This window comes from Pristiophorus japonicus, chromosome 21, assembly GCF_044704955.1.
Source record: "Pristiophorus japonicus isolate sPriJap1 chromosome 21, sPriJap1.hap1, whole genome shotgun sequence".
Classification (NCBI taxonomy): Eukaryota; Metazoa; Chordata; class Chondrichthyes; family Pristiophoridae; genus Pristiophorus; species Pristiophorus japonicus.
In genome coordinates, this window is record NC_091997.1 from 34,302,216 (window position 1) to 34,328,258 (window position 26,043).

The 26,043-nt window shown below is 48.0% G+C and overlaps 1 protein-coding gene across 3 annotated transcripts; it reads left to right on the plus strand.

The window, feature by feature from the left end:
- Positions 1 to 25,739, plus strand: LOC139233919 (coatomer subunit zeta-1-like). 3 transcript variants are annotated; one of them, XR_011588239.1, is made up of 10 exons: positions 1 to 103; positions 6,979 to 7,047; positions 7,181 to 7,262; positions 10,203 to 10,294; positions 12,374 to 12,429; positions 13,566 to 13,643; positions 14,130 to 14,181; positions 14,327 to 14,433; positions 15,593 to 15,631; positions 25,290 to 25,337. XR_011588239.1 is itself a non-coding variant. In XM_070864586.1 (9 exons), the coding sequence occupies exons 1-9, from the start codon at positions 17 to 19 to the stop codon at positions 25,335 to 25,337; spliced, it is 603 nt and encodes a 200-aa protein (XP_070720687.1). In that variant the 5' UTR covers positions 1 to 16; the 3' UTR covers positions 25,338 to 25,739. The 3 variants fall into 3 exon arrangements, 2 of the variants coding, with proteins under 2 accessions (XP_070720687.1, XP_070720688.1); XM_070864586.1 differs by lacking the exon at positions 14,327 to 14,433 and having other exon boundaries at positions 25,290 to 25,739; XM_070864587.1 differs by lacking the exons at positions 14,327 to 14,433; positions 15,593 to 15,631 and having other exon boundaries at positions 25,290 to 25,739.
- Positions 25,740 to 26,043: the final 304 nt, after the last annotated feature.

A 26,043-nucleotide genomic window follows, 5' to 3' on the forward strand; every position in this document is an offset into this window, starting at 1 on the left:
TAAAATAAACCCTCCTATGGCGAGGGAGCCAGTCAGAGAAACTGGGAGTGGATACAGGATTTGTCCACGTCGGCACTGGTGGAACATGGAACCCTCGGCGCTGGTACGGTGTGTAATATTTTAAGCATTTTTGCCCCCCTTTAGGTCATGTCACCTTCGGTGGGAGCTGCTTGTCGTGAGAGGTGAAAACAGTCTTTCTCCCGCACACTGCCTTCTCTCTCTCCTCGCGGAATTGGCTAAGATTGATTTTTTTACTAACATTTTTCACATACCAGCTTGCACAGATATAGACCCCGGGCAGCCTGCAACAAAACTTAACCGGGTCTCGGCTACAAGCAAGAAGCAGTCGCTAACTTTGGCGTGTTCTTGTCTGTAAACTAAAACTAGAAGATAGTTCAGTAAAATGCAACGAAAGGGTTGGTTCTGCGTTCCTAGTTTGTGTCTGGTTGGTTAATGGACGGAGTGGGGGTGGGGGCAACATTCAGGAAAACTTGTAACAAAAAAATAATTGGTGTAAAATCGATAGAAATGTTTTAATGTGATTTTTTTTCCCCAAGTCCGGAGGTTTTTGCAGGTTGCGATCCGGGTTGAAACTGACTAATGTTGAAATCGGGTTGAAACTGACTAATGTTGAAATGCGAAGAAAAAGTTTTAATTCCGACCTTTAAATATTTGTGATTTAAAAAAAAAAATTCTGTTGCTGACTCGGCCCGAGGATCCACCGAGCCCAGGTCTCCCAAGCCGAAGGTTCTGTCATACACTCCGGCTCTGTACTTCAGGAAGTCAGTGCATGACAGAACTTCGATCTGGAAAGACCCCATCGACAACCTCACAGCAGGCGAACTGGCCAAAGGCTTCAAACCTCCCCAGCTCTTTAAAAACACTCCAAATCGCTTTGTGTTTAAGTTAATTTTTATTGATACAAAGGTTGTTTCTTTTATTTACATATGTATATATCAAAAAGTTAACACTTGTTACAAAGTTTCAATTACTTTATTTATATGCATCTATCAACAAGTTAACCTTTTTGTTACAAGGTTATTTACATTATCAACATTAACTTATTACAAAATTACCTACATTATATAATCAAATATATTTGTTAGCTGCAAAGTTTCAAAGAGCTGCAAAGACATGTAGAAGATATTTTAAAGTGTGTGTGTGGAGTTTGTGAGTGCTCTGTGAAGGATTTGAGTTATATCTGTGAAGTTGTGATCTTTCTGGGTCACTCTGTGATGTGGCGTCGGCGGGGACACGTGTACCAGACGCTTCCGGGCAGCCTGTGTTGGGTGGTGTGAGTTGCAGGTAAATGGCCGGTATTTCAAGCACCCGTCACTAAATGTAGCTTAAATCCTGCCTCTTCACAACAGTACTGCACCAGGTTGCTGTTAAAGAGAATGTGCGCAGAGCTCCCTTCAAATCTCTTTTAACTCCAGGGGAACAGAGGGGGAAGGATTAGGATTAATATGTGTTTTATTGCTGCTGATTTAAGTTCTCTGCAAAGTACAACACTAAAAGGACTGTTGTTTGCATATGTAACCTTCGCTGTATTTCCATTCATTGTGACGCACTTTGAGAGGTGATAAGTGGCTAATAATAAACGGGGTGGCCATTGACACCACTGTCAGCCAATGAGTTGGAGGCGGGGGCGGGACATGGGGCAGAATGTACAGAAAGCCATGACTATTTACCCATGTCTCCACAAGATCCTGCAAATCCCCTGGGAGGACAGGCGCACCAACATCAGTGTCCTCGCCCAGGCTAACATCTCCAGTATTGAAGCACTGACCACACTCGATCATCTTCTCTGGGCAGGCCACATAGTTAGCATGCCAGATACGAGACTCCCTAAACAGATGCTTTATGCGGAGCTTCTTCATGGCAAACGAGCCAAAGGTGGGCAGCGGAAATGTTACAAGGACACCCTCAAAGCCTCCCTGATAAAGTGCGGTATCACCACTGACACCTGGGTGTCCCTGGCCGAAGACCGCCTGAGGTGGAGAAAGTGCATCCGGGAGGGCGTTGAGCTCTTCCGTGAAGAGGTCAAGTGGAAGGAGCGCGCGGCAAACCAGCCCCACCCCTTTCCCTCGACGAGTGTCTGTCCCACCTGTAACAGGGTCTGTGGTTCTCGTATTGGTCTGTTCAGCCACCAGAGAACTCACTTTGGGAGTGGAAGCAAGTCTTCCTCGATTCCGAGGGACTGCCTATGATGATGATTTACAGAGTCTGTTTTGTTTTAAACTTTGCAGCAAAAACAAGTCCTGACCGAAAAACTGCAGCAAATTCTCCTGATGATAAACGCGGTGATTTTTCCGGCAAAATGCAGTGAGTGAAGGATAAGTTACACATTTTATGTGCATCAAATCAATGCCAGGCACATGCAGCAGTGACTGATGGGGCAATTACCCAAACCTCATTGTGGCCTGGAATAGTGGTGCCCCAGTATGTAACCCTATATAAATACAAGGTCTCTTCATCACAAGGCACACAAGTAGGCTGAAAAGAATAACTTTTGTTTAAAAAAATAAAGTGAACATTTTGGCACTATCCACATTTCAACAACAAACTTGCATTTATATAGCGCATTTAACGTAGTAAAACGTCCCAAGATGCTTCACAGAAGCATTATTAGAAACACACAAAATTGACACCGAGGAATGAAACATTAGGACAGGTGACTAAAAGCTTGGTCAAAGAATTAAGGAAGTGAGAGGTGGAGAGATTTAGGGAGGGAATTCCTGAGCTTGGGGCCCAGGCAGTGTAAGGCACGGCCACCGATGGTGGAGTGATGGAAATCGGGGATACACAACAGGCCAGAATTGGGGGAGCGCAGAGATCTTGGAGGATTGTGGGGCTGGAGGAGATTAGAGATGGGGAGGGTTGAGGCCATGGAGGGATTTGAACACGAGGATGAGAATTTTTAAATCGAGGCAATTTCAGGGCAATGCTGGTACTCTGGCAGCCTGTCTGAACCCATTGGCAGAGTGCTGGCTCCTGGGTGGATCACGCATCCTTCACACTACCAGGTTTTACTACTTGCCCCAAGTCACTGTGTTTCTCTCGCTCCGAGAGTAGATCCACCTCGGAGGGACCCTGACCACCTACCTTTACTCTGCAGAAATGGACTGACCTGCAGGGTATTTCCAGTGCTTTCTGGTTTTTGTTTCCGATTTCCAGCATTTGCAATTTTAAATCCTTTTTTTTTAATGTTTAATTTTCTGCATTCACCACCATTGTCTCCTTGTGACCCCTGAACTCGAGGTGAATTTACCACACAGAAAATTGTGGGCACAGACCAGATTCCTACCAAGCCTTGAGATGCTGTACACCAATATTCTGTGTCACTTAGTGCCATGCAATAATACACTAAGGTTCCGTGTTACCAGTGCAGGGGTGAGGAAGCGCTACACTGTCAGAGTACTAACTTTCAGATGAGCTGTTAATCTGAGGCCCCGTCTGCCCCCTCAGGTGGACATAAAAGATACCATGGCACTGTATCAAAGAAGAACAAGGGAGTTATTCCTGGCCAATATTTATCCCTCAATCAACATCACTAAAACAGATTATCTGGCAATTATCGCATTGCTGTTTGTGGGAGCTTGCTGTGTGCAATTTGGTTGCTGCGTTTCCCACATTACAACAGTGACTACACTCCAAAAGTACTTCATTGGCTGTAAAACGCTTTGAGACGTCCCGAGGTTGTGAAAGGCACTTTATAAATGCAAGCCTTTCTTTCACACCAATGTTACCTCCACACACGATTCACATGAAATGCTGTCTAGCAGACACTTTATCATAGTTCTGACACCAGCCTCCTGTAAAGGCCCAATGGGCTCTGAAGTATAAGGGGCAGGAAAGCCACAAACTCCATTATTAATAGTTTATTATGTTGCTTGTTTCCTTCGTGCTGAACAACATTCCTTTGGAGTGCAGCCTCGTTAAGTGGCACCAAGTCCTTTGCTTTACAATGGGAACCATGTCAGTGTGATCCTTGAGCCGGGGGTCGATCCCATGTGACCCGTGTGTGTCTCTAAAGCCTGTAAGGGTCACTGGCAACTTGTCCTTGTGTAACAGCAAGGACTTGCCAGACTCCTGACCATTGTACACATTGGCAGCAGGAAAGTTGATCTTTACATTGGACATCTGATTGGCAGCACAGTGATGATGATGAGCGAATCTGATAAGTCCATTTTCAGTCAAATTTGAACCAAAAACGCGCTCACTTCCAGAAGAAAAGACTTGCATTTATAGCGTCTTTCACAACCTCCCAATGTCCCAAAGTGCTTTACACCCATTGAAGTGTTGTAATGTAGGAAAATTTGTTCACAGCAAGCACTTGATAATCTGTTTTAGTCATAAAATCATAGAAATTTACAGCACAGATGGAGGCCTTTCAGCCCATCGTGTCCACGCTGGCTGACCAAGAGCTATCCAGCCTAATCCCACTTTCCAGCTCTTGGTCCGTAGCCCTGCAGGTTACGACACTTCAGGTGCCTATCCAAGTACTTTTTAAATGTGGTGAGGGTTTCTGCCTCTACCACCCTTTCAGGCCCCCACCCTCTGGGTGAAAAAAAGTTTTCCTCAAATCCTCTCTAAACCTTCTACCAGTTACTTTAAATCTATGCCCCCTGGTTGTTGACCCCTCTGCTGAGGGAAACCGGTCCTTCCTATCCACTCTATCTAGGCCCCTCATAATTTTATACACCTCAATAAGGTCTCCCCTCAGCCTCCTCTGTTCCAAAGAAAACAACCAAAGCCTATCCTATCTGTTGGTTGAGGGATAAATATTGACCAGCACACCAGGGAGAACTCCCCTGCTCTTCTACGAAATAGTGCCATACTATTGTGTTCACCTGAGAGCAGATGTGAGCCTACACATCCGAAAGGTGACACCTCCGACAGTGTGGCGCTCCCTCAGCCCTGCCCCTCCGACAGTGTGGCGCTCCCTCAGCCCTGCCCCTCCGACAGTGTGGCGCTCCCTCAGCACTGCCCCTCTGACAGTGCGGCGCTCCCTCAGCACTGCACTGGACATATCGGCTTGGAATTTGTGCTTGGAACTCGGGAGTGGGACTTGAATCCACAACCTTCTGACTCCGAGGTGAGAAGTCTGATTACTACAGGCTGAAATATTCCATGTAGGATCTGATGCCGGCCTGAGCGAGAGTTCAGGAGAGAGGCGCGAACTGACCTGTCCCGTATTTCAGTGAAACTGGGATCAGCCCAAAAGGCAAAGCTGGGACTGTCTCTGCTCCAGGCATTATCGCCCCATTTCCCCCCCCCCCCCGGCCCCGCTCTCCTCTGCTCCAGCCTTGTGATGGCTTTGCTTTGACCTGATCATTTTGTCAGCCAGGACTTTGAAAGTTGTGTTTGATTCATTTGGCCCTCTCTCTCTCTCTCTCTCTCTGTTGAATGAGCAGCTCCTCCAGCTTATTGCCAGATGGAGAGGCTCAGTAAATATTGTGTTGCAAAACATGTTTGCTTTCCATGGTGTGCTGTTCCTGAAGGACATTGCCACTGGGAGTCTCTCGCTCTCTTACTGTATAATTACAGTAGAGTTCATGCCATTGAAGAGGCCACTGCAAAAAATAAGAGACAAATTTGTACAATTATTTCCGCACTGTGGGTGGGACGTTAAGGCCCTGCCGGAAGGGGACTTGTGCACCAGACCAGGCCCAAGAAAGTAAGTTTAAAATTTTTATATTCATACAATGGTTACGGCACAGGAGGAGACCATTCGGCCTGTCGAGCCCGTGCCGGCTCTCTGCAAGAGCACCTCAGCCAATCCCACTCCCCCACCCTTTCCCTGTAGCCCTGCACATTTTTTCCTTCAGGTACTTATTCAATTCCCTTTTGAAAGCCACGATTGAGTCTGCCTCCACCACCCTCTCGGGCAGCGCATTCCAGATCCTAACCACTCGCTGCGTATAAAGTGTTTTTCCTCATGTCGCCTTTGGTTCTTTTGGTTTTTTTATGGGGTCAGAGGTGTTCCTTGGGGCCCTACAGGGAAGTCTTGGGCCTCCCTTACTCTGGGTTTCCCTCCCTTCTCCCCTGATCGTCATTGCCCCCTCCCCCCTCAAAACCACTTGCCTGACCTTGCCGGGGATGGAAACGGCAGAACCTAATCTTGGGGTCTTTGATCATGAATCTAGTCCGATAGAAGGCCGAGGCTGTGCCAGCACCTTGTTACTGGCTGGTTAGCTTGAGCGAGCTTGCATTCACATAGCAACTCATCACATCTTTAGGACATCCCAAAGTGCTTCACAATCTATGAATTATTTTTTGAAGTGTTACATCGGCAAGTGTGACAGCCAGGCTGTTTTAGTACGTGTAGGGTCTACACCAAGATGATTGCTTAACACTGCTAGGACTGTTGCTAAGTGGGAAAATGTTTGATAAAAGATTTGATTCTATAGTTCCTACAATCAGCGAATGAGCAGATAATCTGTTTTCTGTGGTTTGGACTCGGTTACGGGGCAGGATAACTCCCCTGCTCTTTTGAAATAGTGCCGTGGGATCTCTTGCGTCCACCTGAGAGGGCAGATGGAGCCTCGGTTTAACATCTCATCCGAAAGATGGCACCTCTGCCAGTGCGGCGCTCCCTCAGCACTGCACTGGGAGTGTTGGCCTGGATTATGGGCTCGAATCTCTGAAGTGAGACTTGAACCCATAACCTTCTGACTCGCGACAGTGCCACGGAAAGCCAAGGGTGACACTGGTATGGGTTGGCTGAGGAGTCCCGCCCATCGCTCTCACTCCCCTCCGTCTGTTTCCAGGTTCCCCGCCGGGGCAGGAATCCAGCAGCAAACCGATCCTCCCTTGGGCAATGAACAGTCTCCCCGTGAGCAGTGTGATGTGGCATTGACAGCAACTTGACCCGTAACCGGAGGGGGGAAAGTAACCCATTTTAAAACTAGCCTTAATTATGATTCTGTTTGAAACTGTCCATTCTTTTATGTTTCCCTCGTACTGTGGCTTTAGGAACCTTCTCTCTACACTGTCAAAGCAATCATCATCCTGGACAATGACGGGGAACGTCTGCACGCCAAGGTAACTCCTAACGGTTGCTGTTTGAAAATGTTATTGTTTCTTCAATATCGTCCAGGGGAATGAACCTATCTCTCTCTCTCTCTCTCTCTCTCTCTCTCTCTCCCTCTTTCTTTCTCTCTCTCTCTCTCCACAGTATTACGATGACACCTATCCCTCCACCAAGGAACAAAGGAATTTTGAAAAGAATGTTTTCACCAAGACACATAAAAATGACAGTAAGTGTGTGTCCCGCTCCCCCCTCCACCAAAATATCTCCGCCTTCAACGGCATTTAAAATAATTTAAAAGCCTAATGAAATGTTGACTTTTATCTCGGGAGCTGGAATATAGACGGGTGAAGTGATGTTTCGGTTATATAAAGCTCGGGTCAGACCCCGTGCGCAGTAACTGTGTCCAGTTCTGGGCCCTGCCCCTCAGGGAGGGTATATCGGCCTCGGAGGGGGAGCAGCGCAGATTCATCAGACTGATACCCGAGGGCTGAAAGGGTTAAATGACAAGGACAGGTTGCACAGACTGGGCTTGTATTCCTCGAGTGTAGACGATTAAGGGCTGATCTGATCGAGGTGTTTAAGGTTATTAAAGGATTTGATGGGGTAAAGATTGAGAAACTATTCCCTCTGGTGGGGGGAGTCCAGAACAAGGGGGCATCACCTTAAAATTAGAGTCAGGCCGTTCAGGGGTGATGTCAGGAAGCACTTCTTCACACAAAGGGCAGTGGGAATCTGGAACTCTCTCCCCCTCCTCACCCCAAAAGCTGTTGAGGCTGGGGAGGGTTAATTGAAAATGTCAAAACTTAGATTGATAGATTTTTGTTACGGTAAGGGTGTTAAGGGTTACAGAACCTAGATGGAGTTAAGATACAGATCAGCCACGATCTAATGAAATGGCAGAACAGGCTCGAGGGGCTGTATGGTCGTCTCCTACTCTGATTACTGGACTGTACTCTGGAGTGGTCACCCTGGCTGATTTTCCCCCCCGCTCCCCTGCCCTCAGCGAATGAGACCCATCCTACTGCCCATAATGCTGCTTGCCTGAAATCGGCTGGCTCAGCAGTGACCAGAGAGCGGGCCCTGGGATTGCTTTGTATCGCTCAGTGACTCACTGGGTGGAAATTGGCCTCTGAGCCTTTGCTGAAGGTGATCTTTTTACAAAACTTTTAATTTTATTTTTGAATTCATTTTCGGGAGGTGGGCATCGCTGGCAAGGCCGGCATTTATTGCCCATCCAAAATTGCCCCTTGAGAAGGTGGTGGTGAACCGCTGCAGTCCGTGTGGCGAAGGTGCTCCCACAGTGCTGTTAGGGAGGGAGTTCCAGGATTGTGACCCAGCGACGATGAAGGAACGGCCGATATATTTCCAAGTCAGGATGGTGTGTGACTCGGAGGGGAACTTGGAGGTGATGGTGTTCCCATGCGCCTGCTGCCCTTGTCCTTCTAGGTGGTAGAGGTCGTGGGTTTGGGAGGTGCTGCCGAAGAAGCCTTGGCGAGTTGCTGCAGTGCATCTTGTAGATGGTACACACTGCAGCCAGGGGGCGCCGGTGGTGGAGGGAGTGAATGTTGAAGGTGTGGATGGGGTGTTGATCAACTTGAATAGAAAAACAGTTCAAAGTTACTGAGACCAGGGATAGGTCAGTGAGGGGGCCAAGGTACTGAGAGCAGGTGGCTGGTGTGTCTGATGTCGGGTTTGTTTATGTGCAGTGAGAGTTGACGTGATTTAAAAAAAAAATGAGATGATGAATTGCTCCCTTGTGTGATGGTAGCCCGTAGCAGATGGAGTTCAGTGTGAGGTCACCCACATTGGACCCCAGAAATATCAATCCATGTATTTTCTCAATGGTGAGAAGCTGGGATCTGTGGGGAAGCCGAGGGATTTTGGGGTCTAAGTGCAGGAATGACAAAACGCTAATGGACAGGTACAAAAATAATGTAAAAACCTAATGGAATGTTGGCCTTTATCTCGGGGTGGGGGGGGGGGTGGTCTGGAATATAGACGGGTGAAAGTTATGTTCCGGTTGTATATGGACCCCCTGTGCAGTAACTGTGTCCAATCCTGGGCCCCGCCCCTCAGAGGGTATATCGGCCTCGGAGGGAGAGCAGCCCAGGTTCACCAGAACGATACCCGGGGCTGAAAGGGTTAAATACCGAGGACAGGTTGCACAGACTGGGCTTATATTCCCGTTTGAGTGTAGAAGATTAAGGTGTGATCTAATCAAGGAGTTTAAGATGTTCAAAGGAGTTGGTAGCGGAGTTAGAGAGAAACTGTTTCCTCTGGTGGGGGGAGTTCAGAACAAGGGGGCAGGACCTTAAAATTAGAGCCAGGCCATTTAGAGGTGATGTCAGGAAACACTTCTTCACAGACGATTGATTCCTGGGATGAGAGGGTTGTCCTATGAGGAGAGATTGTATAGATTGGGCCGATACTCTCTGGAGTTTAGAAGAATGAGAGATGATCTCATTGAAATATAAGATTCTGAGGGGGATTGACAGGGTAGATGCAGGGAGGATGTTTTCCCCCGGGCTGGAGTGTCCAGAACCAGGGGTCACAATCTCAGGATACGGGGTCGGTCATTTAAGACTAAAATAAGGAGGAATTTCTTCAGAGGGTGGTGAATCTTTGGAATTTTCTACCTGAAAGGACTGTGGATGCTGAGTTGTTGAGTATATTCAAGGCTGAGATCGATAGATAGATTTTTGGATTCATGGGGAATCCAGGGATATGGGGATCAGACGGGAAAGTGGAGTTGGGGTCGATGATCAGCCATGATCTCTTTGAATGGTGGAGCAGGCTCAAGGGGCTGAATGGTCAACTCCTGCTCCTAATTCTTATGTTCTTACAAAGTGTAATGGAAATCTGGAATTCTTCCCCCCAAAAAGCTGTGGATGCTGCAGGGGTCGATTGAAAATGTCAAAACTGGATAGACTTTTGTTGGATGACGGTATTGGGGCTTACGTAACCAAGGTGATAGATTGAGTTAAGATGCAGATCAGCTCAAAAATAAATAATGGGCACTAGGGTGGGAGAGGAGAGGAGAGGAGAGGAGAGGAGAGGAGAGGAGAGGAGAGGAGAGGAGAGGAGAGGAGAGGAGAGGAGAGGAGAGGAGAGGAGATTTGATGGGCCCAGCAGGACTCCGACCCTCTCTGTCCTTTGACTCAAACAGGTGAAATTGCATTCCTGGAGGGACTGACTATCATCTATAAAAGTTCGGTGGATCTGTACTTCTACATAGTAGGGAGTCCGCAGGAGAATGAGGTAAGAAGTAAAGCCTTTTGCTCAGTAAGTGACGTACTGCATACGTGTGGGAGTGCTATGTGGCGAGCGGCCACCTCCGCGCAGACGGAAGTTTTGTCCATTCGTTCGGACACCGTGTCCGGGTCAAACGGAGCAACACTGGCAGGAACCGGGAGGGAATCGCCCACTTCTTGCCATTCCTGCTCACAACTGGTTTGGCTGAGAATTGAGGAGGAAGTTGGAGGCATTCACCGAGTCTGAAGGTTGTGGATTCAAGTCCCACTCCAGAGGCTTGTCACTCCAGTGCAGTACTGAGGGAGTGTCGCACTGTCGGAGGGGACATCTTTTGGATAAGATGTTAAACCGAGGCCCCGTCTGCCCTTTCAGTTGGACGTAACAAATCCCATGGAACTATTTCGAAGCAGAGCAGTGGACTTATCCCCGGTGTCTTGGCCAATTTTTATCCCTCAATTAACGTCACAAAAACAGATTATCTGGTCATTATCACAGTCCTGTTTTGTGGGAGCTTGCTGTGCGCAAATTGTCTGCTGATTTTCCTACATTACAACAGTGACTACACTTCAAAAAGTACTTCATTGGCTGTATAGCGCTTTGGGACGTGATCGTGAAAGGTGCTATATAAATGCAAGTCTCTCTTCATAGAATTCATCATCTCTATCATAATGCTGGGTACTGCAGAGTAACAATAATATAGTGACAGTCATAGTAACAGAGTAACAATAATATAGTAAGCTAGTAACAAGGAGTAACGTAACAAAGTACAGTTTTAAAAGTAACGTAGTGGAGCATCATTTAAAAAATTAAGAGTAACAGTAACATTGAGTTCCACAGTAACAGATTGTAAGAGAAATGGCTGTGTGGTAGATTGCGAGTTGGAAGGCGACTTACCTGCTCCCCATGACTTCAGTGGGAATCACGATGGGGAGAGATGTATAACGGGCTGCGATTCACTGTCGCTGTTTGAAACCTAAAACGGAGGGGGATTGACGGGGTAAATGCTGAGAGCTGTTCACCGGGCTGGAGGGTTTAGAACTTGTGGCCATAGTCTCAGGATAAGGGGTTGCCCATTTAAAACTGAGATGAGGAGGATTTTCTTCTCTGAGGGTCGTGAATCTTTGGAATTCTTTGCCCCAGAGAGTCATTTAAATCACAGGAGGGAGAAAGGAATAGAAGGATCTATTGCTCGGAGGCGCTAGAGTAAATAGAGTGGGGAGCATAAACACCGGCATGGAGCTCATCCAAAACTCGGCTGCCCTGTGTCCTAACTCGCACCAAGTGCCGTTCATTAATCACCCCCTATGCTCGCTGACCGACATTGGCTGGCAACGCTCGATTTATTATAATCTCCTCATTTTGTTTTTCCAAATCCCATGGCCTCTCCCCTCCCTCTCTCTCTCTGTAACCTCCTCCAGCCCCACAACTCTCCGAGATTTCTCTTCTATGCTCCATCTGTGAGGATGATGACACCCTCGACTTTTAAGAGTTTGCAGGTGCCAAGGGGCGCCAACATTTAACTGTAAATTAAACCAAACATTTTTTCGGGTATGGAGGATACCCACTGGTCACCGAAGGCCTCCAGTCTGCCTCTCCAGGGACCCCTGGGCACGGGCATAGCGGTGGGAGAGAGGTGAGTAGTCGGGCCGAGCGACCATCGACTGCGTGTTGCCTGGACCTGTTGGTGGCCATCAGGGCCTCTGAGATCTCCATGCTCCTCCACTTCTGGCCTTGTAGCATCTGCGATTTCCTTCGCCCCACCATTGGCGGCCGTGCCTTCCACCGTCTACGACCCACATTCTGGAAGTCCCTCCCTCTCCTCCTTTAAGACCCGTCTCTTTGACTAAACTTTTGGTCGACTCGCCTGATATCTCCGTGGGTTCAATGTCCATTCTTTTGTCTGATTCCCCCTCTGAGACGCCTTGGGGCGTTTTTCTATGTTAAAGATGCTATATAAATGCAAGCTGTTGTTGTATCAGCGCAAGTGTGGCTTTGTCTATATATATAATTATCAGTACATGAATTGCCTCAGTTACTATAACATGGGCTGCACGGTGATGTGTAACAGAGTCTGTCTGTTTACAGCTGATGTTGATGACAGTTCTCAATTGCCTGTTCGACTCATTGAGCCAAATGCTACGGTAAGGGTGACTCTTGTTCCTGTTAAGCCTTCGATATGTGTAATTACCACCCCCCCAAATTTCCCCATTTCCTCACCATCGATTCTGTCCCCCTCCCTACCCACCGTCTCGGGCTGTGTGCAGTCTTGGCTTCCTATTTGACCTTGAGATGATCTTCAGATCCCATAACCCCATCGTCACAAAGACCACTGAATTCCACCTCCGTAACATTGTCCATCTCCACCCCTGCCTCAGCTCATCTGCTACTGAAACCCTCATCCAAACTTTAGTTACTACTAGAGGTGATTATTCTATTGCAATCCTGGCCGGCCTCCCATCTTCCACCCTTCATAAATGTGAGCTCATCCAAAACTCTGCTGCCCCGTGTCCTAACTCGCACCAAGTCCCGCTCACCCATCACCCCCTGTGCTTGCTGCCCCGTGTCCTAACTCGCACCAAGTCCCGCTCACCCATCACCCCCTGTGCTCGCTGACCTACATTGGCTTCCAGTTAAGCAACGCCTCGATTTTAAAATTCTCATCCTTATTTACAAATCCTTCTGTGGCCCTCGCCACTCCCTATCTCTGTAATCTCCTCCAGCCCCACAATCAATGTTCCCTTCAAGCTGTGCAGCTGTCCGGAGCACTGACGTACTGGCCTTCGAATAGAAAAAATGCGCATGGGCGGCTCGACCCGTTAAAGGGCCATGCAGCCAAAAAAACAGAGTTGGCATTTCCCTTAACCCTCTGAGATCTCTGCGTTCCTCCAACTCTGGCCTCTTGTGTGTCTCCCACTCACAGCACCCCCACCATCGGTGGCCATGTCTTCAGCTGCTGAGGCCACAAACTCTGGAATTCCCTCGCTAAACATCTCCACCTCTCCTCCTTTTAAGACGCTCCTTAAAACCTACCTCTTTGACCAAGCTTTGGATCAGCTGTCCTAATATCTCCTTGTGTGGCTCAGTGTCAAATATAGACTAATAATCGCTTCTGTAAAGCATCCTGGGATGTTTTACGACATTAAAGACACCTATATAAATGCAAGTTATTGTAATTCTCTGGTACCAATTATGGTCCAGTCAGGGAGATGGCCAGTAAATAAAATAATAACCCAGAACTTTGTATTTTTATTTTTGGTAATCCATTTTATAATTTCAGGAAGAACGTGGAGAAGAAGGCTCTGATGGAGAATATGGATGGGGTCCTGCTGATCATCGATGAGATTGTAGATGGAGGGTGAGGCCATTTGAATGTTGTTTGGTCTTTTCCAGGCAAATCCATGCTCTCTGGGGCATTGTACACCCAGAAACTGGGTTTCTGCCCATTTAAGGGCTAGGTTGCTTGCAATGCCTAGAGGATTAAGGAATGATCTAATCAAAGTGTTTAAAATGATTTAAAGTGTTTGATAGGGTGGATAGAGAGAAACCGTTTCCTCTGGAGGAAGAGTTCAGAACAAGCGGCATCATAAAATTAGAGCCAGGCCGTTCAGGGGTGGTGGCAGGAAGCACTTCTTCCCACAGGGAGTTACTGAGTGACGGTGTGAGGGAGCTGGATTAACATCAGTAGAGATACAATTAGTAACACAGGGCGCTGGGAGAGAGGGGTTACTGAGTGACAGTGTGAGGGAGCTGGATTAACACCATTCAGTCACATACTGGAAACACTGTTTGTTACATATTGCCCTGTGTTTTTTACGTTGATTCTGTCCTCTGCCCCCGACAGGGTGATTCTGGAGAGTGATCCGCAACAGGTCATTCAGAAAGTGAATTTTAGGGTAAGTATCTGTTCTACAACGGTCCTCATATCTCTTCCCCTTTGCTCTGTCCTGTTTGCGGCGACTATATCTTCATTTTTTTTTTTCTCCCTTTGTCCGTCTCCCTCTCCCTCTCCCTCTCTCTCTCTCTCTCTCTCTCTCTCAGACGGTCTCTGAATCGGCCTATGGCTTCGTTCTCTTTGACTATCTGACGAGCAGCGGGAACGGTGACAACCCGGCCCAACGGCCTCTCGATTAACGGGCGGCCGGCAGGTACGGGTACGGGTGTGGAAAGCTGCCGGGTACCCTGGTCCGACCTCAGTGACACTGGTGCACGAGAGTGTCCGTCTGCATGATGGGGACCAGCTAATCATTGACATGCGTCCATGTGGCTATTGACATGGCATCGCGAGCACCGGTGGAAGTAATGCTGTTATCTGATCTCAGCTGAGCAGGCATACGGGAGGGAGAAAGGTAGATGGTGAAAGGTGCTAGGCTTTCTTTCTTTCACAGCCACCGGACATCTCAAATCACTTTACAGCCAATGAAATAATTTTTGAAGTTCAGTCACACTTGTAATGTAGGAAACACGGCAGCCAATTTGCACGTAGCAAGCTCCCACAAACAGCAGTGTGATAACGACCAGATAATCTGTTTCTATAGTGATGTTGATTTGAGGGATAAATATTGCCCTGGGCATCAGGGAGAACTCCCCTGCTCTTGCTCCAATTGATGCTGCACTGAGGGAATGTCGGCCTGGATTAAGTGTTGGATGCTCTGGAGTGGGACAGACCTGGACCCACAACCGTTAGCCTCCGAGGCGAGAGTGCTACTCCCTGAGCCATGGCTGACGTTTTAGTGCACTTGGGCTGTGGAGAGGAAATCTCGGCCAGGTTCCTGCTCCTGATCACCGCCCAGTGACCCCTGCAAGAAATTGTGCGTGTGCATCTGGGTTGGGCCTGGGTGTGATGCCACGTGCAGTTGAATAGCCGAGTAGCCTGGGATCGCAGATGTCAGCTTTGGAAACACAGTTGTCAAATTTGGTCTCATTACAACTACAACAACAATTTGTATTCATCTAGTGCCTTTGGCATAGTAAAACGTCCCAAGGCGCTTCACAGGAGTGTTAGAAAACAACCGAGCCATAGAAGGATATATTAGGACAGGTTGATCAGAGGTACATTTTAAGGAGCGTCATGAATGAGGTAGAGATGCGGAGAGGTTTAGGCAGGGAGTTCCAGAGCTTTGCATGATCACGCATGCGCTTATTTTCCTTGCCCTCTGATTTCCGCTGAACTTTTGCCGCTTTTGCTCCTCCTCCAATTTTTACTATTTTCATAAGGTGCAAAGTTAACGTTACCCGAGTTCTGCATGGGACTGTAGCTTGAATGATTTGTCCAGGCTTGAGGAGACTCTGTATCTGTCCCTGCAGGTCGATGATACTCCCTTAACGGAACACAGTATGGCCCAGGTAAGGCCCTTCGCCACCTCTCTCCTTGTTTACACACCATCCTTAGGGTTGTACCCACTCCGATTCACCCACCCCTCCCTCATCCATTCTCCCCCCCCCCCCCCCCCCCCCCCGGCCCCTTCATCACTGACCCTCAAATAATGAGGAAAAACTTTAATTGAAAGGCACTCGCGTGTTTGGCGGGAATGAATCGAGACCAGAGACTGACCTTCGGGCAGGGTCAGGGATAGACTGGGGGGGGAGGGGAGGGGTGGTTGAATTTCTGTGGACGGGGTGGGGGGTTGGAATCATGGAGAAATTAATGCCATTCCTGCTGCTTCCTGGGGAGTTTCCATGAAACTTCTGCCAAAGTTAAGAGGACAATCGGGAGAACCCTTCCCTGGAAATTCAACGTATTGGTATCGAGCGCTGGGAGAGCGGAGAGATTTGTGAGAGATTCAGCCCCTCGAGCCTGTTACACAGGAACAGGAGGAGGCCATTCAACCCCTCGAGCCTGTTCCATCATTCAATCAGATCAGGGCTGATCTGTATCTTAAATTCATTTGCCCGCCTTGGATCCGTGACCCTTAATACCCTCACCCAACAAAAATCTATCAATCTCTGTTTGGAAATTTCCATTGACCCCCAGCCTCAACAGCTTTTTGGGGAGAGAGTTCCAGATTCCCACTGCCCTTTGTGTGAAGAAGTGCTTCCTGACATCACCCCTGAACGGCCTGGCTCTAATTTTAAGGTGATGCCCCCTTGTTCTGGACTCTTTCCCTGCCCCCCCCCCCCACCCACAGAAGAATTAGTTCCTCTCTATCGAATCCCTTCATCGTTTTAAACACCTCAATCAGATCATGTCTCAATTTTCTAAACTCCAGGGATTCCAAGCCCAGGTAACCCTGCGTTACTGTGGGGTGCTGGGGGAGTGCGTGTGCAGGATAGAAACATAGAAAATAGGTGCAGGAGTAGGCCATTCGGCCCTTCGAGCCTGCACCACCATTCAATAAGATCATGGCTGATCATTCACCTCAGTACCTCCTTCCTGCTTTTTCTCCATACCCTTTGATCCCTTTAGCCGTAAGGGCCATATTTAACTCCCTTTTGAATATATCCAATGAACTGGCATCAACAACTCTCTGCGACAGGGAATTCCACAGGTTAACAACTCTGAGTGAAGAAGTTTCTCCTCATCTCAGTCCTAAATGGCTTACCCCTTATCCTTAGACCGTGACCCCTGGTTCTGGACTTGCCCAACATCGGGAACATTCTTCCTGCATCTAACCTGTCCAGTTCTGTCAGAATTTTATATGTTCCTATGAGATCACCTCTCATTCTTCTAAACTCCAGTGAATACAGGCCCAGTCGATCCAGTCTCCTCATATGTCAGTCCTGCCATCCCGGGAATCAGTCTGGGGAACCTTCGCTGCACTCCCTCAATAGCAAGAATGTCCTTCCTCAGATTAGGAGACCAGAACTGAACACACTATTCCAGGTGAAGCCTCACCAAGGCCCTGTACAACTGCAGTAAGACCTCACTGCTCCTATACTCAAATCCCTAACCTATGAAGGCCAAAATACCATTTGCCGCCTTCATTGCCTGCTGTACCTGCATACCAACTTTCAATGACTGATGAACCATGACACCCAGGTCTTGTTGCACCTCCCCTTTTCCTAATCTGCCGCCATTCAGATGATCTGCCTTCATGTTTTTGCCATCAAAGTGGATAACCTCACATTTATCCACATTATACTGCATCTGCCATGCATTTGCCCACTCACCTAACCTGTCCAAGTCACCCTGCAGCCTCTTAGCATCCTCCTCACAGCTCACACCATCACCCAGCTTAGTGTCATCTGCAAACTTGGAGATATTGCCTTCAATTCTTTCATCTAAATCATTGATGTATATTGTAAATAGTCACTGCCTGCCATTCTGAAAAGGACCCGTTTATCCCGACTTTGCTTCCTGTCTGCCAACCAATTCTCTATCCACGTCAATACATTGCCCCCAATACCATGTGCTTTAATTTTGCTGCGTTGCATATTCTGAGCCTGTGTCTCCATTTGCCCATGTAGTGAGTCACTAACCATGCAGGTCCTTTTCATCTGTTGTGTGACTGCATTACAGAGAATTACATCGAATGTACGGCACAGACACAGGCTATTTGGCCCCACGGGTCCGTGCCGGGGTTTATGCTCCACACCAGCCCCCTCCCACCCCTCTTCATCTCACCCCATCACCATATCCTTCTATTCCTTTCTCCCTCCTGTGTTTATCCAGCTTCCCCTTAAATGCATCTCTGCGATTCGCCTCAACCACTCCCTGTGGCAGCGAGTTCCACATTCTCACCGCTCTCTGGGTAAAGAAGTTTCTCTGAGTTCCCCATTGGATTTATTAGTGACTGTCTTATATTTATGACCCCCAGTGTTGGCCTCCCCCACAAGTGGAAATATAGAAAATAGGTGCAGGAGCAGGCCATTCGACCCTTCGAGCCTGCACCACCATTCAATATGATCATGTCTGATCATTCACCTCAGTACCCTATTCCTGCTTTCTCTCCATACCCCTTGACCCCTTTAGCCGTAAGGGCCACATCTAATTCCCTTTTGAATATATCCAATGAACTGGCCTCAACAGCTTTCTATGGTAGAGAATTCCATAGGTTCACAATTCTTTGGGTGAAAAAGTTTCTCCTCATCTCAGTCCTATATGGCTTACCCCATATCCTTAGACTGTCACCCCTGGTTCTGGACTTCCCCAACATCGGGAACAACCTTCCTGCATCCAACCTGTCCAATCCCGTCAGAATTTTACATGCTTCTATGAGATCCCCTCTCATTCTTCTAAATTCCAGTGAATGTAAGCCTAGTCGATCCAGTCTTTCTTCATATGTCAGTCCAGCCATCCCGGGAATCAGTCTGGTGAACCTTCGCTGCACTCCCTCAATAGCAAGAACGTCCTTCCTCAGATTAGGAGACCAAAATTGAACACACTATTCCAGGTGAGGCCTCACTAAGGCCCTGTACAACTGCAGTAAGACCTCCCTGCTCCTATACTCAAATCCTCTTGCTATGAAGGCCAACATGCCATTTGCTGCCTTCACCACCTGCTGTACCTGCATGCCTATTTTTAATGACTGATGTACCATGACACCCAGGTCTTGTTGCACCTCCCCTTTTACTAATCTGTCACCATTCAGATAATCTGCCTTCCTGTTTTTGTCACCAAAGTGGATAATCTCACACTTATCCACATTATACTGCATCTGCCATGCATTTGCTCACTCACCTAACCTGTCCAAGTCACCCTGCAGCCTCTTAGCATCCTCCTCACAGCTCACACTGCCGCCCATCTGCAAACTTGGAGATATTACATTCAATTCCTTCGTCTAAATCATTAATGTATATTGTAAATAGCTGAACCTTGCGGTACCCCACTAGTTACTGCCTGCCATTCTGAAAAGGAGCCGTTTATCCTGACTCTCTGCTTCCTGTCTGCCAACCAGTTCTCTATCCACGTTAATTTTGCCTTAATTTTGCACACCAATCTCTTGTGTGGGACCTTGTCAAAAGCCTTTTGAAAGTCCAAATACACCACATCCACTGGTTCTCCCTTGTCCACTCTGCTAGTTACATCCTCAAAAAATTCCAGAAGATGTGTCGAGCATGATTTCCCTTTCATAAATCCATGCTGACTTGGTCCGATCCTGTCACTGCTTTCCAAATGCGCTGCTATTTCATCCTTAACGATTGATTCCAACATTTTCCCCACTACTGATGTCAGGCTAACCGGTCTATAATTACCCATTTTCTCTCTCCCTCCTTTTTTTAAAAAGTGGCGTTACATTAGCTACCCTTCAGTCCATAGGAACTGATCCAGAGTCCATGGAATGTTGGAAAATGATCGCCAATGCATCCACTATTTCAAGGGCCACTTCCTTAATCTGCATCCCATAGTACTTATCAGGCCCTGGGGATTTATCAGCCTTCAATCTTCTGTACGTCTACCCTATCGGACCCCCTTTGGGAGGGGGAGGGGGAGGGCGAGAGGGGTTGAGGGAATGGGACAGCACACGAGGAACCGAGTGTCTCCAGCTGCACCAGGTGGGTGGGTGGTGGAGAGAATGGGTGGGAGCGTTTCACGTGGATCATTCCCCAGCCTGTGTGTGTGAGTGAATGCAAGGGGGGCATGTTAACCCACCCTCGCCCTTCCCTGCCCTTCCTCATCCAGCACAGGAGGAGGCCATTGGGCCCATCGTGCCTGTGCCGGCTCTTTGAAAGAGCAATCCGCTTAATCCCACTCCCCCTACCCTTTTCCCATAGCCCCGCAAATTTTTACTCTTCAAGTATTTAACCAATTCCCTTTTGAAAGTTGTTATTGAATCTGCTCCTACCGCCATTTCAGGCAGCGCGTTCCCGATCACACCAACTCGCTGCGTTTAAATAAAACATTCTCCTCATCTGTTAGGACTGGGAGCTGGAGGGGTGGGGGGTGGAGAGATGGGAGGGGTGGGGAGGAGAGCACGGTGGGGGGGGGGGAGGCGGGGGGGATATAGAGAGGGAAAGGTAGGGCGGAGTTGGGTTTTGCAATTCAACAGCTGCTGCCTCACCGGCCGCTGGCTGTTGGTACAAGATGCAGCGTTGTGCAGTACATGGGACGGAATGAATTGACTCTGCCCCAAGCTCTACATCTGACCAGGCCCCGTGAAGCTTTATACCGGACCGTGAGCCCACTGTGGGATTCGTCGTGTCTGCTGCAGACCAGCTCCCTCCCATAAGGGGGGGGGGGCGCGATAACACAGCGCTGTGAGACCATTCACGGGGGCACGCTGAACACAACAACTTGCCTTTATATAGCACCTTTTAGCATTGTAAAACGTTCCAAGGTGCTTCACAGGAGCGATTATCAAACAAAATTTGACACTGAGCCACATGAGATATTGAGACAGGTGATCAAAAGCTTGGTCAAAGACGCAGGTTTTAAGGAATGTCTTAAAGGACATTTCCCAATTATCCATATGGTCAGTCTGCCATGGGTACAGTAATGGTGGATACAGGTCTGTCACTGTATAACTGGGGTACAGTACTGGTGGGTACAGGTCTGTCCCTGTATAGCACTGGGGTACAGTATTGGTGGATACAGGTCTGTCACTGTATAACTGGGGTACAGTATTGGTGGATACAGGTCTGTCACTGTATAGCACTGGGGTACAGTACTAGTGGATACAGGTCTGTCCCTGTATAGCACTGGGGTACAGTATTGGTGGATACAGGCCTGTCCTGTATAGCACTGGGGTACAGTATTGGTGGATACAGGTCTGTCACTGTATAACTGGGGTACAGTACTGATGGGTACAGGTCTGTCCCTGTATAGCACTGGGGTACAGTATTGGTGGATACAGGTCTGTCACTGTATAACTGGGGTACAGTATTGGTGGATACAGGTCTGTCACTGTATAGCACTGGGGTACGGTACTGGTGGATACAGGTCTGTCCCTGTATAGCACTGGGGTACAGTATTGGTGGATACAGGTCTGTCCCTGTATAGCACTGGGGTACAGTAATGGTGGATACAGGCCTGTCCCTGTATAGCATTGGGGTACAGTACTGGTGGGTACAGGTCTGTCCCTGTATAGCACTGGGGTACAGTATTGGTGGATACAGGTCTGTCACTATAACACTGGGATACAGTACAGGTGGGTATAGGTCTTTCACTGTATAACACTGGGGTACAGTACTGGTGGGTCTGTCACTAGGAGTGGGAGATATTCGTGGGACTGGATTGCAAGCATGAGGTACAATGTGGCTTGTGTTGGTATCTCTGGGTTGAGCTGTGCTCTTTAGCATTTCATTTATGGGAAACATAGAAACATAGAAAATAGGTGCAGGAGTAGGCCATTCGGCCCTTCGAGCCTGCACTGCCATTCAATAAGATCATGGCTGATCATTCCCTCAGTACCCCTTTCCTGCTTTCTCTTCATACCCCTTGATCCCCTTAACCGTAAGGGCCATATCTAACTCCCTCTTGAATATATCCAATGAACTGGCATCAACAACTCTCTGCGGCAGGGAATTCCATAGGTTAACAACTCTGAGTGAAGAAGTTTCTCCTCATCTCGGTCCTAAATGGCCTACCCCTTATTCTAAGACTATGTCCCCTGATTCTGGACTTCCCCAACATCAGAAGCATTCTTCCTGCATCTAACCTGTCCAGTCCCTTCAGAATCTTATACGTTTCTATGAGATCACCGCTCATCCTTCTAAACTCCAGTGAATAAAGGCCCAGTTGATCCAGTCTCTCCTCATATGACAGTCCAGCCATCCCTGGAATCAGTCTGGTGAACCTTCGCTGCACTCCCTCAATAGCAAGAACGTCCTTCCTCAGATTAGGAGACCAAAACTGAACACACTATTCCAGGTGAGGCCTCACTAAGGCCCTGTACAACTGCACTAAGACCTCCCTGCTCCGATACTCAAATCCCCTAGCTATGAAGGCCAACATCCCATTTGCCTTCTTCACCGCCTGCTGTACTTGCATGCCCACTTTCAGTGACTGATGAACCATGACACCCAGGTCTCGTTGCACCTCCCCTTTTCCTAATCTGCCGCCATTCAGATAATATTCTGCCCTCGTGTTTTTGCCCCCAAAATGGATAACCTCACATTCATCCACATTGTACTGCATCTGCCATGCATTTGCCCACTCACCTAACCTGTCCAAGTCACCCTGCAGCCTCTTAGCAGCATCCTCACAGCTCACACCGCCACCCAGTTTAGTGTCATCTGCAAACTTGGAGATATTACACTCAATTCCTTCATCTAAATCATTGATGTATATTGTAAAGAGCTGGGGTCCCAGCACTGAGCCCTGCGGCACTCCACTAGTCACTGCCTGCCATTCTGAAAAGGACCTGTTTATCTCGACTCTCTGCTTCCTGTCTGCCAACCAGTTCACTATCCACGTCAGTACATTACCTCCAATACCATGTGCTTTGATTTTGCACACCAATCTCTTGTGTGGGACCTTGTCAAAAGCCTTTTGAAAGTCCAAATACACCACATCCACTAGTTCTCCCTTGTCCACTCTGCTAGTTACATCCTCAAAAAAATTCCAGAAGATTTGTCGAGCATGATTTCCCTTTCATAAATCCATGCTGACTTGGTCCGATCCTGTCACTGCTTTCCAAATGCGCTGCTATTTCATCCTTAACGATTGATTCCAACATTTTCCCCACTACTGATGTCAGGCTAACCTATCTATAATTACCCATTTTCTCTCTCCTTTTTAAAAAAATGGCGATACATTAGCTACCCTCCAGTCCATAGGAACTGATCCAGAGTCGATAGACTGTTGGAAAATGATCACCAATTCATCCACTATTTCTAGGACCACTTCCTTAAGTACCCTGGGATGCAGACTATCAGGCCCCGGGGATTTATCGGCCTTCAATCCCATCAATTTCCCTAACACAATTTCCCACCTAATAAGGATATCCTTCAGTTCCTCCTTCTCACTAGACCCACTGTCCCCTAGTACATTCAGAAGCTTATTTGTGTCTTCCTTCGTGAAGACAGAACCGAAGTATTTGATCAATTGGTCTGCCATTTCTTTGTTCCCCATTATAAATTCACCTGAATCCGACTGCAAGGGACTTGCATTTGTCTTCACTAATCTTTTTCTCTTCACATATTTATAGAAGCTTTTGCAGTCAATTTTTATGTTCCCTGCAAGATTCCTCTTGTACTCTATTTTCCCCTTCTTAATTAAACCCTTAGTCTTCCTCTGTTGAATTCTAAATTTCTCCCAGTCCTCAGGTTGGTTGCTTTTTCTAACCAAATTATATGCCTCTTCCTTGGCTTTAACACTATCCTTAATTTCCCTTGTTAGCCATGGTTGAGCCACCTGCCCCGTTTTATTTTTACTCCAGACATGGATGTACAATTGCTGAAGTTCATCCATGTGATCTTTAAATGTTTGCCATTGCTTATCCACCGTCAACCCTTTAAGTATCATTTGCCAGTCTATTCTAGCCAATTCACGCTTCATACCGTCGAAGTTACCTTTCCTTAAGTTCAGGACCCTAGTTTCCGAATTAACAGTGTCACTCTCCATCTTAATAAAGAATTCTACCATATTATGGTCACTCTTCCCCAAGGGGCCTCGCACAACAAGATTGTTAATTAGTCCCTTCTCATTACACATCACCCAGTCTAGGATGGCCAGCTGGTCATATTGGTCTAGAAAACCATCCCTAATACACTCCAGAAAATCCTCCTCCACCACATTGCTACCAGTTTGGTTAGCCCATTCAATATGTAGATTAAAGTCGCCCATGATAACTGCTATACCTTTATTGCACACATCGCTTATTTCTTGTTTGATGCTGTCCCCAACCTCACTACTACTGTTTGGTGGTCTGTACACAACTCCCACTAAACCGAGAAGTGACTGCTCTCTCGTTCCTATCGCCTGACCCTATATAGAGTGGATAGGAAGGACCTATTTCCCCTTAACAGAGGGGTCAATAACCAGGGGGCATATATTGAAAGTTATTGGTAGAAGGATTCGAGGGGAGTTGAGAACTTTTTTGACCGAGGGTGGTGGGGGTCTGGAACTCGCTGCCTGAAAGGGTGGTAGAGGTAGAAACCCTCACCACATTTAAAAAGTACTTGGATGTGCACCTGAAGTGCCATAATCTACAGGGCTATGGACCAAGAGCTGGAAAGTGGGATTAGGCTGGATAGCTCTTTGTCAGCCTGCGCGGACACGATGGGCCGAATGACCTCCTTCTGTGCCGTAAATTTCTATGATTCATACACCTCAAACACCTCTCTCTCTCTCTGTCCAGAAACGCATTCAGTCGCCTATTGAATTGTGAATGCTGATTCAGCGAGCTGTAGAGGGGAGAGGAACAGCAGGTTGAGGGGGTGAGGCAGATTTCTTTTTAAAGAGAAATGGATTTCATTTTTGAAATGGGGTCCTGATTAGAGGAGTGGAAGATGCCTGTGCGTGAGTTCTTTTAATGTGGGGTGGCCGTTGCACACGGCTACCACACGGGCTTAGCTGAGCAAGATCTTGGTCCAGTGGCAAGGGGTTCCGAGATGACTGGAGACCAGGCACTGCTGTATGGGCCTAGTTGCCTACGTCGAGATGTTGGTCGCAGGCTCGCCACTGAGTCGCGCCCTCACCGCTATGGGGTCTTGATAGAGGTGTGAGGGTTCTGGTAGCACAGCGGTTATGTTACGGGACCAGTAATCCCGTGACCTGGACTAATGATCCGGAGACATGAGTTCAAATCCCACCACGGCAGCCGGGGAATTTAAATTGTTAGTTAAATAAATTTAGAATAAAAAGCTCGTGTCAGTAATGGTGACCATGAAACTACTGGATTGTCGTAAAAGCTCATCTGGCTCATTAATGCCTTTTATTGAAGGAAATCTGCCGCCCTTACCCGGTCTGGCCGATATGTGACTCCAGACCCACCGCAATGTGGTTGACTCTTTACTGCCCTCTGAGATGGCGGCTCGCCATCACCTTTTTCGGGGCAATGAGGGATGTGCAATAAATGCTGGCCTTGCCAGTGATGCCCACATCCCAGGAACAAATGGAAAATCTAATACCCTTCGAGGAGCGTGGGCGTATTGAATAACGGCCGTCTGTTTTCCTTTCCAGGTTCTCCAGTCGGCAAAGGAACAAATCAAATGGTCGCTGTTAAAATAAAGCGGGAATCTTTGCCTTTTCCCTGTCTGCCCTTCCCGTCCGTCAAACACCACGCGCCGTTTCCGAATATCAACCGAGGCACCGTCATTCAGCAGATACAACCGAGGAAGGCCGTCTGGACGGCCCAGCCCGCCCAGTCTCCGTGTCTCGCTGGTCCCTCGCAACATCCACCTGCTGAACGATTGCAGTTTCAGTCTCCATTTCCTGACATTCTAAGAAAAGAAAGACTTGCATTTCTATAGCACCTTTCACCACCTCAGGACGTCCCAAAGTGCCTCGCAGCCAACGAAAGTGTTTTATTTTGAAGTGTAGTCACGGTTGTAATGTAGGAAACGCGGCAGCTACTTTGCGCACAGCAAGCTCCCGTGAACGGCAATGTGATAAATGATCAGATAAGCTGTTTCTGGCTGCTCATTTGTTGTGTGAAGTGGGGGGGAGGGGGGGAAAGGATTACAGTCCCACCCTTTGGGCCATTGCCCGACTATTGGCGGCAGCTTTGGGGTACAAACCTCCCGCCCACCCCCCCCCCCCCCCATCGCCCTTGAGATCTCTCAGTCTCCGAATCCCCAGTCTCTGCAATCCTCAGGCACAGCGTCGCAAGGACTTTCCCCATTCCCTTTCCCAATGGCCACGGCTCAGTTACACAACAGAACTGGACACAGGTCTTCAAAATTATAAAGGGGTTCGACAGGGTGGACGTAGAAAA

Coding starts and splice junctions, on each gene's coding strand:
- LOC139233919 (XM_070864586.1), top strand. CDS start 17: ATGGCGAGGGAGCCAGTCAGAGAAACTGGGAGTGGATACAGGATTTGT. Junction 104..6,978: donor ACATGGAACCCTCGGCGCTG/GTACGGTGTGTA, acceptor CTGTGGCTTTAG/GAACCTTCTCTCTACACTGT. Junction 7,048..7,180: donor GGGAACGTCTGCACGCCAAG/GTAACTCCTAAC, acceptor CTCTCTCCACAG/TATTACGATGACACCTATCC.